The sequence below is a fragment of the Sparus aurata genome, chromosome 9 (genome assembly GCF_900880675.1).
Source record: "Sparus aurata chromosome 9, fSpaAur1.1, whole genome shotgun sequence".
Taxonomy (NCBI): domain Eukaryota; kingdom Metazoa; phylum Chordata; class Actinopteri; order Spariformes; family Sparidae; genus Sparus; species Sparus aurata.
The window spans coordinates 701,233-717,492 of record NC_044195.1 but is presented as its reverse complement, the minus strand read 5'-3'; the positions used below and the strand labels follow the sequence as shown (position 1 = coordinate 717,492).

The window sequence follows — 16,260 nt, the reverse complement described above, 5'->3', positions numbered from 1 at the left end:
AGCTGTTGCTTCTGTTGGTAGTTGACAAAACGCACAACGAGTGATCTTGGGGGTGCGCTCTCGTCCGCCGGTCTCTGTTGTAGGGACCTGTGGGCTCGCTCCAGCTGCAGGGGAAAGTCCGGCGGCATGTTCAGGAGCTCTCTGATAAACGTCTCAGTCCACTGCACCATGTCTCCCGACTCCGAGCCCTCAGTAACACCGTAAATTCGCAAGTTGTTCCTCCTTGTGTAGTTTTCTAACTCTTCGCATCTTTCCTCCAGCTGCTTCTCACGTCGCAACAGGTAGCCTAGCAGGCGAGTAGAGCGGGCCGATCCCTCTTCCACTTGGCCGATCCGCCTCTCCGCGTCGGACAGGCGGTCTCCCATTTTCTCCACAGATTGCTCTAGAGAGGTCATGGCCGATGTAATCTCAGACAATTTTTCGTTGTTCTCCCGCCTGAAAATTTTGAGCTCGGATAGTATTGCAGCGCTCACACTCTCTTCCTCCTCCGGTCCGGGCTCTGGGTCGGAGCTAACGTTAGCTTTAGCATGAGCTTCTCCGAGTTTACATTGTTGGAAGAAGTTAGACTTCGCCTCTTTGTTTCTGCCGTCGGGTCTTGGTTTTCCTTTCGAGTTTCTGCTCGTTCGACTCATTCCGGCACTAATAAGCCAATTCACGCCACTCTTGAATCGACAATTTTAGGGAGGGCAGCAGGTTCGGGTTAGGGAAGATCGCTGCCTCACCAAAAAGCAGCCGCCATGACAGTTGCCGAAACCGGAAGCCCACACTGCTATCTTAATGTCTGTCAAAGATAACCATCACATTTTTCCTCTAGCCCTACATCTTGTCCATCTCGCAATGTATACATCATTTCTTAGCTAAGTATCTTTTCATCTCAGGAATCTTTTGATGTGACATTTGTTTGTTTTTTATTTACATTTTCAGGAGGTACCTGTCACTTCCTGTTTCTGGCATATCACCCAAATAAAGCGAACGCATGTCCATAGACCAACAAATAGATACCAGCTATTAGAAATGCAAAGTCAAATTGTGAAAAGAGGTTCACTTCGCTATTCCCAAAGCTTTCTACTGTTTCCCATCAACGTGTTTAAGTGACCAAAGCTGAGCCTGTTTCACTCACTAATGACATGTGCATGTATTCTCTGTTCAAAGGTGGTCTCTGGTATCAGATGGGAATGATCTTTCTCAGGCAGACTCCTGATCGATGCCTTCGACCCAGCTGATGCTGTGATTAGTTTTAGTCTGAATTTCACAGACAGCTGATGTTTTCAGTGCTCCTTACATCTTGTCTGCAGTGGCCTTGACGTTGACATTAATGCTGTTCGCCGCAGTTGGTCCAAGTGATCTTCATTGAGGTCCTCTTTTTTATTGTATTAGCAGATCTTCCACCATAATTTCACAAACTCAAAAGTCTTCAATAGGATTCATACCAAGTGGTTGTCAAATCATGTAACAGCATGACAACATCTGACCAACAGTCCATTCCATCAGTTAATGCAGTGATTGTGCAGGTGGACAAGGTTTGCAAAAGAGTCACTCAATTTTTGATATGTACAACTGAGTTATACAACACAAATGCTTTCAGGAGTGACTTTTTTAAGTGAGCACAGTTTTCCCTGTTCACCACATCTCAGCTTTGTCTATGATGTCAGGCGTTTTAGCTTCACCTTCAAGCGTGACCGTTGAGACAGCTACAGACACGTGGTTTTCAGCTGTGGTCTAGCAACCTGTACCACCTGTGTCTTTGAGACAACTATTACCACTAAAGTGATCTTTACTGTTAAATACAAAGATTTTTGACATTGATGTGTTGCTGTTTTCATGATCCATCATGTTGTGATAATGTCCAACACTGCTGCTGCTGCTACTGCTGCTGCTGCTGCTGTTGTGAGAAAGAAAACAGTGCGAGTGTTGGGTCTCAGGGGTGCTATGAACTGTCTGGTACAAAAGCACTGTTTGTCTGTGACTCTCTGTCTCTGAATGTGTGTGTGTGTGTGTGTCTGAATGTCTGTCTGTATCTATGTCTGTGTCTGTGTGCGTGCATAATGTTGAACTTGTGCACTGTACAACATGTTAAATGCAAAACACACCAGACAAATTGTTCATCGCTCTTGAACTGGTTGTCTCAGTGAATATATTTAGAGTTGTTTCAGATGGCCACATTGGTTTTTATATATTTATTTATCTAAAAGAGCCTGCCTCTGCAGCACATAGCCACTGCTTAGGTTGAAACTGTGTTTCAGGGCCAATTTGTCTAGAAAACATACTTCAATACACCCACGCTTGTCTCTGACTAGGCCCATACACGGCATAGTCAGTGCAGTTTATTAGTCAGCCTGGAGTTTAATAAACAGAGCTCTTGTGTCTGTCGTCCTTCAATCCGAGTGATGAGAAAACAGTTTAGTTTTGTTAACAGATGTCATGGAAAAAAATCACAAAAAGTGGTATTGACGCTTTCAAGACACACTAAACCAAATAAAGAGACAGCTGAGGACAAGTGGAATAAATATGGCTTACTGCTTTGTTTTAAACCAACTTCCACTTTAGTTTTTTTGAGATTTATAGTTTTATTGTAATTTTCATCAGTTTATTACAAGAAACAATCATTGCATATACAGTATAGGACAGCCCCTTCATAAGAATAATACATTAGATTAAGTAAACTCATATCTAGTAGAAAGGGAGGCATGAGGAAGAGTTTGCAATGCACACATTTAAAAAGCAATTAAGGGATGCCAAGAACAGGCAAACGGCAGACAAAATAAGGTCATCAAATTAGGTAAATAAAGGTTGGAAAAATAGATAATTAAATAAAATTAATTAAAAAATTTTTTAAAAAGGAAAGAGTTTTTACAGTGGTACACAATAAGATTGAGGCACTTAAGACACTTATATATGAGTTGAACCACCATGGGAGCAATAAACGTTAAACCAGTTATTCCATTTCAACGTGTATAGGTCTACTTTGTTCATAAGTCTAAATGTCAGCTTTTCCAGTGCTGCCAGGTGACCGATCTGACCAAACCAGAGATCGACAGAGGGAGCCTTCGAGTTCTTCCATTCACACATGATTAGTTTACATCCCAGCATGAGCACTGTTTGGATCCACTCTGTATCTGATGAGCCCATACCCCAAAGAAGTGAGGGATCACCTAAGACAAATAGCTAAGAAGAGAAGGAAATATTGTGTCTCTGGATATGTTCAATCTGGGCACTAATTCTCAACCAGAATTCCTGTATCCTAGGGCAGTCCCATAGCATGTGCATCAGAGTGCCCTCTCCCCCCTGGCATCTCCAGCATAAAGGGCTGTACCTAAGGTGAACCTTGAATTGAATGAGTCTGGTTTTAAGGTCTCTGGACATCTTTTTGAAGTTTCTTAGCAGCAGCTTCCACTCCTCCTCTGTAAAAGCTGTGGCCAGATCAGATTCCCACACCACTCTAAGGGCAGACGCAGATTTATCCGAACAGCGCAGAAGCATTGAGTAGTAGTGAGATGCTTCATGTCCCAACCCAAACACCTTGAGCATCTGTGTGAGGAGATCTGCAGTGGGAGGATGTGTGGAGGGCGATCCGAATGTTTGGATAAGAAGATGTCTAATTTGCAGATAGCGCCAAAACTGATACTGAGGTAATGAGAAAGATCCCTTTAAATTGCTAAATACATTATAGTGCCACCCTCGTATAAATCCCCCAGTACCTTAATTCCTCTGTCATGCCACAATTTCCAGTAGACAGGTGAGTGCCCTATACACAACTTATGATTTAACCAAATAGAGACAGAGTGATGACAGTGTGAGTCAAATATGCACATAGCTGCAACTCTCTTCCACAGCTACTGCATATGAGATAGAATTGGGTGGGTTTGCACATCAGCTTTCAGCTTAGTTGTGACGAAATGGATAGGGTGGAGTGGTTTACACAGGGAGCTCTCAATAGCATACGGGGGGGCGCTCATTCTGGGGGCAGAGACCACTGAATCATGTGTCGGAGGCCAAAGGCAAAGTGATATAAAAAGAGATTTGGAATGCCAAGTGCCCCCTGATCAACTGGTCTCTGTAGCTTTCTTAAGTTCAGTCTGGGGTGTTTACCACTCCAGAGAAATGTATTACATAATCTATCGAATTGTTTGAAATATTTAAGGGGAATGCTGATGGGAAGTGACTGTAGCAGATAGTTAAATTTAGGCACACAGTTCATTTTAAGGACATTAGCTTTCCCCCACAGAGAGAGATGGAGAGGGGTCCATCGCTCAATATTATTCTTTAGTTTATCCAAAAGGGGTTCAATGTTGATACTTGCAAGATCCGACAGTAGCAGGGGGATTGTGAGACCGAGATACTTAATGCCCCTAGCGGGTATGGGTGTCACGATTCTCCAAATCCTCGATTCGATTACATTTTTGATTCTAAGGTCACGGTTCGATTTGATTCTCAATTTTTACATTTTTTTAAAGCACAGGTTGCTATGCCATTTTTAGACTAGACTGTTATGCAATATAATATCTGACCTTTGTTCGCATTGTACCACACTACACACAAATTTAAAACATTTATTAACAACATAATGAAACAATAACGTCTATCTTAAGTCAATTGGAAACTTAAACAAAATAACCTGCCATCTAGTTTCTGCAGAGCTTGCAAACTGTGGCTTTTTTTTCAGGAATAGGGCGGTGTGAGGTGTGTGCGCGTAAGGTGTGAGTGGGCGAGCGAGAGTGAGGGAGCGTGCAGACACTAGTGAATGAATGAGAGAGGAAGGAGAACCGAAAAGAGTAGCTGTAGTAGCGACAGCAATAAAGTGTACAATATAGGCTACAGTTTGGCTGTGAATAAAGGCGACGGCTCCTTAAGATACAGCAAAGCTCCCTGGTATCATTTCCCGACCAGCTTAACACGTGAAAGGGGTTCACCCCGCAGGTAAACACAAACATCGGCCCTGGAGGAAGTCATCTCCCCTGTGCTTCCCGACCACGGTCCAGGAGCCCAACAGGAATGGTGTAACACCATGCTGTCGTTTGAAAGGCTGTAGCTAATAGCTACTGGTTTAGCTAGTAGCTAGAGGAGGTTGGCCAGTGTTGCCAGATCAGATTGACAGTTTCCAGCCCAATCAGATCTTAGAACCCGCCCAATCCACTAAAAACCAGCCCAAATCACGAAGTTGCCAGACACCCTTGTGTGTGTGTGGGGGGGGAGAGAGAGAGAGAGAGAGAGAGTTATGCTTCTCGCAGTTAGCCGGGGGGTGGGGTTGGCGCTTTTCAGTTCTATTTAACTTGCTCCTCCAGCGCTCCTGATGGGCTCCCGCAGTTCAGAGTGCTGTTTTCACAATATTAAAAACTCGACAAATGTGGACAAAAGCAGCCCAAATTTTATTCACCCGCCCAATGTATTTTTTTCCCGCCATGTGTCAACGAAAGTAGCCCAATTGGGCGGAAAACCGCCCAATCTGGCAACACTGAGGTTGACTCGCAGCGCTTCAACACGGGTGGTTTTTTTTCCACTCGACAAACCGATGTGACGTGACGTGGGGGTGTGGCAGCATCGACGATCCCATTTTTTTATTCGAAGTCCGAGATTGTAAATTAATTTCGGTAAATCGAAATCATGGCACCCTTACTAGCGGGCCATATGAAGTTGCCGGGTGCAAACATGTTGTTGGGGCAGTAAGCTGTAAGGGGAATTGCGTCCGATTTTTCCCAATTCACCTTGTACCCTGACAATTTAGAAAAACGGTCAATAGTAATAGTAGACATGGGAGAGACTGTTCAGGTTCAGTTATAAGAAATAATGTGTCATTAATACATCATTAATTTATGCGTGGAGTCGCCTATCCAGATACCAGGGAAGTTGGGGTCTTTACGCAAAGCCGCTGCCAGGGGCTCAAGCGCTATAGCAAAAATCAGGGGACAGCCCTGTCTCATCCCCCTGCCAAGCTCAAATGGTTGTGAGAGAACACCGTTAGCTAGGACTGATGCTCTAGGGTGAGTGTACAAAAGATTAATCCAACCTAAGAATTTTGTGCCAAAGCCAAAGGACTCCAGGGTGTAGAACAGATACCGCCACTCCAACCTGTCGAATGCTTTCTCTGCATCTAAGGAGGGAGCAACTGCGGGGGATCCAGGTTTGCTACTGGATGTATCAATGAAGTGATCACTTTACTGAGTCGCCCTGAGAGGATTTTAGCTAGAATTTTACTCTCACATCCAATCAGGCTGATAGGCCTGTAGCTTTTGCAGTCAAGGGGGTCCTTGTCTTTTTTAAGTATTAAGGAAATCATGGCTTCAGACAGAGAGGGAGGTAGGCTGCCCCTGTCCGCAGCCTCACAGAACATATCTAGATGTAATGGGGAAAGTTCATCTACGTAAGCCTTATAAAACTCGTCAGGGCCCGGGGCTTTACCGGACGGGAGACTACGAATGGCTTCCGCTATTTCCTCCACAGTAATTGGCTGATCAAGTGAGATCACCTGATCCTCTGACAGGGTGGGAAGGCCAAGGGGAGTCAGAAACGCGTTGAGTTCCTGCCTGTCAACTTGGGACTCGGATGAATAGAGCTGATGTAAAAATCCCTAAACGCTCCGTTTATCTTCCCAGGGTCTGTTAACAGTACATCTCCCTGTACTCTTAGGGCTGGAATAGAGCTTTAGAGCCTCTTTTTCCTTAATGTATCTTGCCAGCATGCGTCCAGCCATGTCCCCTTCTACAAAGAAGCCCTAAACAGTGCAAACTCAGCTTTATGGGATAATATGGCATTAAATTCGAATTTGAGTCTGGTTAGGGTGACCAAATTTGTAGAAGATGTATTGTGTTTAAAAACTTTCTCCGCTATGTTAACTTTTTTCTCCAACTCCAGCTGCTTAGTGATGCTAGTCTTTTGTTTGAAGGAGGCAAGTTGAATGATATGGCCCCTGGTGAATGCCTTTAAGGCTTCCCAAATTATGCCAGCGGAAATTTATCAACTCAAAATCGCTCTTCTACAGAGGAATACAATTTCAGAAAACAAAACTTGGCAATACTTAACTGTGGGACAAGACAAGGCTGTGAACAAGGCTGGAGGTATTCGACAGGACGAACGAAATACTCTGGCAACGCGGACAGGGGAAGACAAAGACTAAATACACATGAGGGGAGGGAGCACAGGTGGAAACAATCAGGGATCAGGGGAGACAGGCCAGACCAGTGACACAAGAGGAAGGGCAAGTGACCTGAAACGAGAGGAGAGTTACCTTTCAAAAAAAACCATGAAATTCACAAGACAAAAAAAACCAAGACAGGACCTCCCTCACCGCGGTGTGACAATCTTTTTGTTAAATCCTATTATTGTCTACTTTTTAGTCTCATACAGCAACAAAATATATAAATAAACAGTGCATCTCTTGGTTAAATTAAGTAAACTAATGTTCTTGGTTTAGGTTGTTCCTGGTTAAAATAAACAATTTCCAGTTGTAGATTTTATCTAGCTTAAGTGCTAATATCTCAGTTTGTGCATCTGAACTTTAGGTTGTGTTCATTTCTCAATGTCAAGTGGTAAAAAAAAAAATACTTTGGGAATCCATCTTATTCAGTACTCAGGCAATGTACTGTACTAGTGTTGAACATTTTCAAATGAAACCCACCAATATTGCAAAACAAACAAAATCTGAAAACATTGCCTCAAAAAACCTCAAAAGTGCAGCTATTATTTCTCTTAGACAAACGTGATTGGTCAGCTGTTATAGAAGATCAATTGATCATGTTGAACTTAATGTGGAAGCTTTTTTGGGGTGCTCTGCCCACAGTTTCACCCGCTGACTGATTGATTGACTCATTTCTCTCGTTTGTTCCAGCTCTATGATAAGATCAACACTAAGTCGTCTCCACAGATCAGAAACCCCCCCAGTGATGCCGTGCAGAGAGCCAAAGAGGTGAATAAACACAAAAACACATTTTCTCTTTTCCACAATCACACACTGACTTTGCATACATACAACAAATATATATGCATCTGTGTAAACACAAGCATATACACAATGCATGCCATGTTTGTCATGTTCCTCTTCATGTGATGTATGCATTAACAAAGAATTGAAAATGCTGTAAAGATGACAGACTCAGTAGTTGCTGGCCTCTCTCTTGACCACCTTCACCTCACACTTCTGTCAGTGCTCAAGCTATATTAATCCTTGTAGCCTCTTACTTACTAAAGTCCCTGCTGGTGTGGATTTTTCTGCTCACCTGCTCTGTTCAGTTAGGGGTTCTCAGTGTAGGGTCTGGGTACAACCAGAGTCCCTCAAGATGGACATGGGGAATAGTGACTCTAAACCTTGGAGATAATCTTGATTTCAAAAAATGTATACTACTACTATGTAATAATCAAAACTACACAGCATGGGGCAGTATTGCCTTTGTCATACTATTTGAATTTAAGGGTCTATTTGATGAAAACCTATAAGACATACAGACCACACACTAGTAATATATTATAACTAGAGTGTTTTTTTAATATAGCTCTCTAGAACATTGAACAGGTGATCATGTCTTGCTCTTTTCTGAAATGCCATTAATATCAGTTTAATGTAATCCTGACCCTGAGTCTCAATATTAAATTTGATGGAAGTCACCAGTAAAAATCTGCTTAGTCAGTTTCTGAAATATTGCCCAAACTGGGGAGTTTTTTGCTTTTAGGAGGTCCACTGTCCAATATGACTGGATCTGGATTATACTTGACACAAGGGGTTAATGGCAGTCCAGCCATGGATTACTAAAGTGTAGGTTGTGATTGTTATAGGCTGGGAGCCAGGTCCACCCCTCAGGATGTTTTTTGCTACCTTTTTTTCACTATTATTTCCTGTTATCCCACATTGGGCCATCGCAAGTTGACAACCTCCACTCCCAACTCGGGGCTGTTTGGCCTCAGGGGCCAAAAAAAACAATTTTTGAGAAAAGCGTCCGGCGAAATGATGTAATTGCATATATTAGGGTACTGCAACTGCATAAATGGTCAGATAAGTCTGAAATGTTGCATGGTGTATCCTGACACATAGGGGAAACTATCAGAATAATATTCTGGGGCTTACTGCCTTTCTGTTTTCAAATATCACCCTCAGTTTCTCCCAAAAGACAAAAAAATGTGTGTCCGCCTGACAAATTGTCATCAAAGGTGATCATTTCCAAGCATTTTATTGTACATATCACTGCCTTACATGGATATGAAAAACTTCCCACATTTGTAGGCTTCAATTTAAGTCCAAGATGTCCTTTCTATCTAGAAGATTAAATCTGCTATGACCAACGTCTCCAGTGTAGCTCAAATTGGAGAAAATGGAAATTTCAGCATTACCCTTCCAAATGGGATTAAGCATTTTTTTGTTGCATATAAACAATATCTTAAACATGAGTTGAGACTTGATTTATGTACTGCTATACTTTCTGAAGTTAATTACATGAAAAGTGAATAATGTTACACCCCCAGGTGGACCAGGGTATCAGGATGCAACATAAAACAACAGATTAAGCAAAGGAGGGTTCAGTCACACAAAACCTGGTACCCAAATAAGAGATTTATTGAAGAACAAAGTCCAGGCAACACAATGAATAACAATGACTCAAGTGTGCAGTCTGTTATCAAGAAGCCAACCATCAATACAGTATATCCAAACCAAATGCCTCACATCACAACAGTCAGAGTCAGAGTAGTATGCCAAGTCATCAACTGTCAACATCATCTGTGATATGGGAGACAGACTTATTAACATCAATCAGCTGGCTGAAGATTACTCAGAGGAGCACATTTCAGCTCTCCTGGCCTTGTACGCGTTCACTAGTGCTGACTGCACATCAGCATCCAAAGGCAAAGGGAAGGTGCGACCGATGATGATTCTGAATCAGAACTCAAAGTTTACCCAGATCTTTGCTGAAGTGGGGAACTCTTTGGAGCTCGATGAGCGGATTCTCAGTGATGTTGAGTTCACCTGTCGCCTCAATGGTTTCAGTCGTCGAATCAAGAAGGTTGATGAGGCAAGAGAGATTAGAGTCAAGAAAATGTGTGGCTCAAACCTTGAGCTTCAACAGGGTATTTCCGTTGACCTCTCCACCTTCCCATCCTGCAAGAGGGTCCTCTGTGTGTCAACTTCCAGGTATGTGTCTGGAAGAGGGCTCACGAGCACCGCCCGGGGATCCCATCCCCTCTCGACCATGGATTTCATATAAAGACAGAGACTGGCAAGCTAAAACCACTACGGTTTGAGGGCGATGTCATCTCCAAAGCCTTTGTCGATGTTTTGGCAGAAGAGGAAAAAGATGAAGATGACTAGCAGATGAACTCCATAGAAATATGGATGATGAGGAGGAGGAGGAGGAGGAAGAGGAGGAGGAGGAGGAGGAGGAGGAAGAAACTGATGATTAAAATCCAGTTCTGTCATTTTACTTTATTGTCAGCTAATGGATCTCAGCACATAGACTTCACACTTTTTTCTGTGCAGAGCAGCCAAACTATATTAGAATCCTCACACCTACTAGGTTAATTTCATGAACACATTGAGGACACATCCTGGATCAGAGAAATGGTATCAGTGTAGCTAGACTACATACCCCAGACAACTGCTGCCACACCGAGAAAGCAATAATAGAGACTTCATAAATAGATCTTCATGAATAAGTCTTCTGGGACATATTCTACACTAATACAGAATGGTAAGAAGCTACAGCATAGATAAGCAGCAAAAAGGTCTAAGAACCAAGAAGTGTTTTATTTTATGTTTGAGCTGTATTTTAGTGTCTCCATTTGGCTATATAAAGTGTATCTATAGTCAGGCTTCCCACACATTTTCATGGACAACATTTCGCTACTTTACTCCAACTGCTAATTATTGTATGAAAACGAAACAGTAAACCTTTTTCAGTCTCTAATAGTTGGTTATTAATATGTTCATATTCACTTTAAATACTTCAAACTACAGACAGAGTCAATGCATTGTTCTATATTTAAAAAAAAAAAAGCTTTACAAGCACTTTCATCAATCTGGCACTGACTTTCATCAATCTGGCACTGGCTTTCAAGCATGAGAGAAAACAGAAATTATCGTACTATCAGTGTCAAGACAGTGCATCAATAGTAGATAATGCACGTCTGAAAAACAATGTGGCAACACGTAGGCTTAAGCTCAGACTTGTATAATAATATTTCTTAAAATTTCTTTCAAACATCAGGTAAATGTATGTCAACTCAACAAAATATACCATCATGATTTGTTTGAAGGGGTGGTTGTAGCTCAGCGGGTAGAGCAGGTCGGCTAGTGATCGCAAGGTCGCTGGTCAAAATCCCAGCTCCAGGCTGAGCTGAGCTGCATGTTGAAGTGTCCTTGAGCAAGATACTGAACCCCAAATTGCTCCTGATGTGCAGTTGGCACCTTTGCATGGCAGCCTCTGCCATCAGTGAGGGCCCTGCGATGAGCTGGCGACTTGTCCAGGGAGTACCCTGCCCTCGCCCAGAGACAGTTGGGATTGGCTCCAGCAAAACCCCCCGCGACCCCATAAAAGGGATAGAGCGGTTACAGACGATGGATGGATGGTTTGTTTGAACTCATCACCCAGGTCTACTCCTTCATTTTTTTTTCATTTCTCTTTAATGTCCTTGCCTAAATCTGACAGGCTTGCCCTCTTGTTTTTTGGTGAGTGCCGCAGGCTATATGACTTAACAATAAATGTCATATTTCGTGTCGTCTCTGCCTTCTCTGCAAATTCATCAGCAGACCGCTCAAGTTGTTGAATGTCTGATTCAAGTCGTTTTTTTCTTGTCATCAAGGTATGCAACATACCTTTGTCTAGCACACGAAGTAGACATCTGAAGCTTCTTGGTGATGATGACTTTCTCAATGCCACCAGTCCAGCAGCCCTGATGCTTTCAACAATGACCCGCTGTGCAACTACTGACTCTTCCTTCATATTCCCCACCATGACTTGCTTGTTCACTGAAAACACTCACTCCACACTGGCTTGTCCATGGGACATGACCAAGAGAATATGGATCACATCCCAAAGACTTCTCCAACCAGACTGAGGTGCAATGGTCTTGTGGAGCAGCACGTCAAGATGGTCAGACTTGTGTTCAGAATTAGCAAAAGCAGGAGATGCAACATCAAGGAATTCTCTGAATTCTTGTAACACTTTGTCACAAATTGATGCACTCACTTGGCTAGCAGCAACCAGGGTATGGAGGACTCATTTCATCTTCTCCACACACAGTTCCTTCTTGGAAACCATAAGCCAAGGGTCAAGACACTGCATATTTCTTACCAGCAGGTAAGAATGCTGGTAAGAATCTCTATGATTTTGCTTGTGCTTCTGATGGACATTCCTGCCACAAATCCAACGTCAACTTTGGTATCATCCTTGTGGAGGGAACATCAGTCTTTGAAAAGCCAGTACAGACTAGACAGAGCATGTTCATTGTCCCAGCCAGAGATTTGTTCACATCACCGAGAACTTCTTTCTGTAGCATGTCAAATATTTTCCAATTGACATGAGGACCATCCATCGACAGTTGAGCAAGATTTTTCACTCCAATCCCATCAAGGACGGGAATAATTTTGTCAGCAACATCACGTGCAGTTGCATGACCAAAAAAACTCAGAGCCAACATACCGTGTCCGCACCTCTCCACCATCCCAAATGCGAACATGTAAGTCCATCTGTTTCCGTTACAATTCATGGTTCCATGACTCATCAAATAGATAGATAGATAGATAGATAGATAGATAGATAGATAGATAGATAGATGGAATTACTTTAATGATCACGGACAGGGAAATTATTTTGTTACAGCAGTAGTGTGTCCGCAAATAAAACACTAAATAGAAGGCAATATATACATGGTGTATATATACAATGCACAGTGTGCTATAAACAATAAACAATAACAATATATACAACAAAAAAAAATATGCAAAAGATATTATAACCAATAATAATATATACAAACAGTAGAGAGACCAGAGTTCTCTGTCAGGCAGAGGTGAGAGAGTTGTTGTATAAAGTGATGGCTTGTGGCGGGAAAGATTTCCTGTATCTATTGCTACAACAGCGAAGCTGAAGCAGCCTTCCGGAGAAGGTGCTCCGCTGTCTGACCAGTGTAAGGTGGAGAGGGTGGAGAGGATTATCCATGATGGATAACAGTTTTTTCAGTGTCCTCCTCTCCACCACAGCCTCCAGAGTGTCCTGTTTGCAGCCAATCACAGAGCCAGCCTTCCTGATCAGTTTGTTGAGTCTGTGGGTGTCACTGGCTCCGATGCTGCTTCCCTAACAAACTACAGCAAAGAAAAGTACACTGGCCACCACAGACTGATAAAAGATCTCCAACATCTTGCTGCACACGTTGAAGGATCTCAGCTTCCTCAGGAAGTAAAGTCTGTTCATCCCCTTCTTGTACACAGCTTTAGTGTTAGATCTCCAGTCCAGTCTGTGGTTGATGGTAACACCAAGGTACTTATAATCCTCCACCGCCTCCACATCCTTTCCCAGAATGCACAGTGGTTGGAAAGCCGTCTTCCTCTTCTTCCTGAAATCTATCACCATCTCTCTGGTCTTGCTGATGTTCAGCCGCAGGTGATTCTGTCCAGTCCACTCCACAAAGTTGTCCACCAGTGCCCTGTACTCCTCCTCCTGTCCTTCACTTATACACCCAACAACAGCCGAGTCGTCAGAAAACTTCTGCAGGTGACACGACCCGTTGTTGTACTGAAAGTCAGTGGTGTATAAGGTGAACAGGAAAGGAGACAGACACCCCTGTGGAGCTCCTGTATCACTAACCACCGCATCAGACAGAACACTGCCCATACGGACAAACTGTGGCCTGCCTGTCAGGTAGTCAGTAATCCAGGAGATCATTGTGTCGTCTACACCCATCACCCGCAGCTTCTCCCCCAGTAGCAGTGGCTGAATGGTGTTAAAAGCACTAGAGAAATCAAAGAATGTGATCCTCACAGTGCCTCCTCCACCATCCAGGTGCGAATGGGATGTTGCAGCAGGTAGATGACAGCGTCATCAACTCCCAAGTGGGGCTGGTAGGCAAATTGCAGAATGTCTAGCAGGGCTCTCACCTGCGGCCTCAGGTTGGCCAAGACCAGTCTCACCAGCACCTTCATGACGTAAGATGTGAGGGCCACTGGTCGGTAGTCATTGAGGCCCGATGGTGTCGACTTCTTTGGAACAGGAACCAGGCAGGGCGTCTTCCAAAGCACCGGTATTCTCTCCTGACCCAGGCTCAGGTTGTAGAGGTGTTGTAGGACAGGAGACAGCTGGCTGGCACATGTCTTCAGGATCCTGGGGCTGATACCGTCAGGGCCTGCAGCCTTCTGCTGGTGGAGTCTCTCCAGCTGTCTCCTAACCTGGCCTGCAGTCACAGTCATGCGGGGAGGCTGCTGGTGTCTTCAGTGGAGGCCGAGGAGGTGGAGGAGGTGGTGAAGGTGGAGGAGAAGGAGGTAGAGGAGGAGGAGGTGGAGGAGGAAGAGGTGGAGGAGGAGGAGGAGGAGAAGAAGGAGAGGTGCTGCACAGGAGAGCTCACATCAGAGGAGTGAGGGGGGAGGGGAGGAAGCATTTGGGGCAGTGAGGGTGTGTGGGGGTCTGGAGGTGTCAGGGAGACGACAGAAGGCTGTGAGCTGAACCTATTGAAGAATCTGTTCAGCTCGTTTGCCCTCTCCAGGCTGCCCGATGACTGTCTGCCGCTCACCTTACACCCAGTGATCTGCTTCATACCAGTCCACACATCCCTCACATTGTTCTGCTGGAGTTTGGCCTCCAGCTTCCTCCTGTAGGGGTCTTTACAGGCCCTCAGCATATCCCTGAGTTCATGCTGCACTCTCCTCAGTTCTTCCCTGTCTCCAGACCTGAACGCCCTCTTCTTCTTGTTAAGAAGAGCTTTCAGGTCATTGGTGATCCACGGCTTATTATTAGGGAAGCAGCGTACAGTCCGGGTTGGCATGGTGGTGTGTTTACAGAACCTGATGTATTCAGTGATGCAGTCGGTCATGCTGTCCAGATCCTCTCCATGTGGCTCAACAAGTGCATCCCAGTCTGTCGACTCAAAGCAGTCCTGTAGTGCGTCAGCAGCCTCCTGAGTCCACCTCCTCAAGCTCCTATTGTGGACAAGCTGCCGCTGAACAAATATTACATCATTTCACTGGACGCTTTTTCCAAAAATTGGGTTTTTTGGCCCCTGAGTCCAAACGGCCCCGAGTTGGGGGTGGAGGTTATCAACTTGTGATGGCCCAATGTGGGATAACAGGAAATAATAGTGAAAAAAAAGGTAGCAAAAAACATCCTGAGGGGTGGACCTGGCTCCTGGCCTATTATTTCAATGTTCCATTTAACACGGTGATGGCACTACAGCAGCTCTTGCATTCTTTCATTTACTTTGTGATTTAAAGGAACAATGTCAAGGTAGGCCTGCCCCCGTCTTCTTTTATTCACTGTGATAGCGAGAGGAGGCCGTAGCAAGCAGTAGGTTTGTTGTGGAGGTAGCTGTGTTATACAACAGAGCCAGTGTGTTATTACCTATTGGTTTGCGACTACTGTTCAGAAGCCTCAAAAGCCTCAAGTATGGTATAAGAGCTGTTGCAATCCGATTATTTGGAGCCAGAAGTGACCATATGTCAATGACAGGACGGATACGCATCACTACACCTGTATCCTAATTGGATCTGACTGAGAACCCAAGCACATACCATGGTAGCAACTTGTCAAGGTAGCCACATCCTTGCTCATGAGACTATAAACTCATTGGGAAACTTTTTACTTAGGTCATGTATTAAGTAAGAGGCAGGGTCAATTTATTATAAGCATACACTTCTTTTTGAATCCAGTAGTTGCCCCTGCTGGCAATTATAAAGAATTTAGATTTGATGCACATCTTTATTGGCTTTTACGTTTATGGAATCCAGACCTGATATTGACATCTGTCCTGAGTGATCAATCTCAAGTGGACAGTTTCAAGCTCATCAGTTCACACCTGGCATTAACTTGCGACTCGAGTGACCATTTTCCATCAAATTTCATTTTCCTTCTATATGCAATTTGATACGGGCCAAACAAAAACAACCTTTGCTCAAAGTTAGAAATATCTTGTAAACAAAATGAAATATCATGTATGGCATTGCTGAATTTACAAGAAGGCCCAAATAGTTAAGAATGTGTTGTAGAAAGTATTTCACAAAGTTTATAATCTAATCTCATCTCCTGACTAGGGGTGGGCGATATGGGCAAAAAACAACATCTCGATATTTTGGGGGAT

At 43.8% G+C, this 16,260-nt stretch overlaps 1 protein-coding gene across 22 annotated transcripts in view; it reads left to right on the top strand.

Moving 5' to 3' along the window:
- caska (calcium/calmodulin-dependent serine protein kinase a) overlaps positions 1-16,260 on the top strand; it is a 253,409-nt gene that overhangs the window by 176,915 nt on the left and 60,234 nt on the right. For 21 of the 22 annotated variants that reach the window (XM_030428180.1, XM_030428183.1, XM_030428178.1 and 18 more), the window contains one exon: positions 7,823-7,900. The exons of the other annotated variant lie outside the window; for it this stretch is intronic. In XM_030428180.1, the coding sequence (XP_030284040.1) occupies positions 7,823-7,900 (78 nt within the window). The remainder of the gene's footprint in view (positions 1-7,822; positions 7,901-16,260) is intronic. 22 annotated transcript variants of the gene reach the window in all.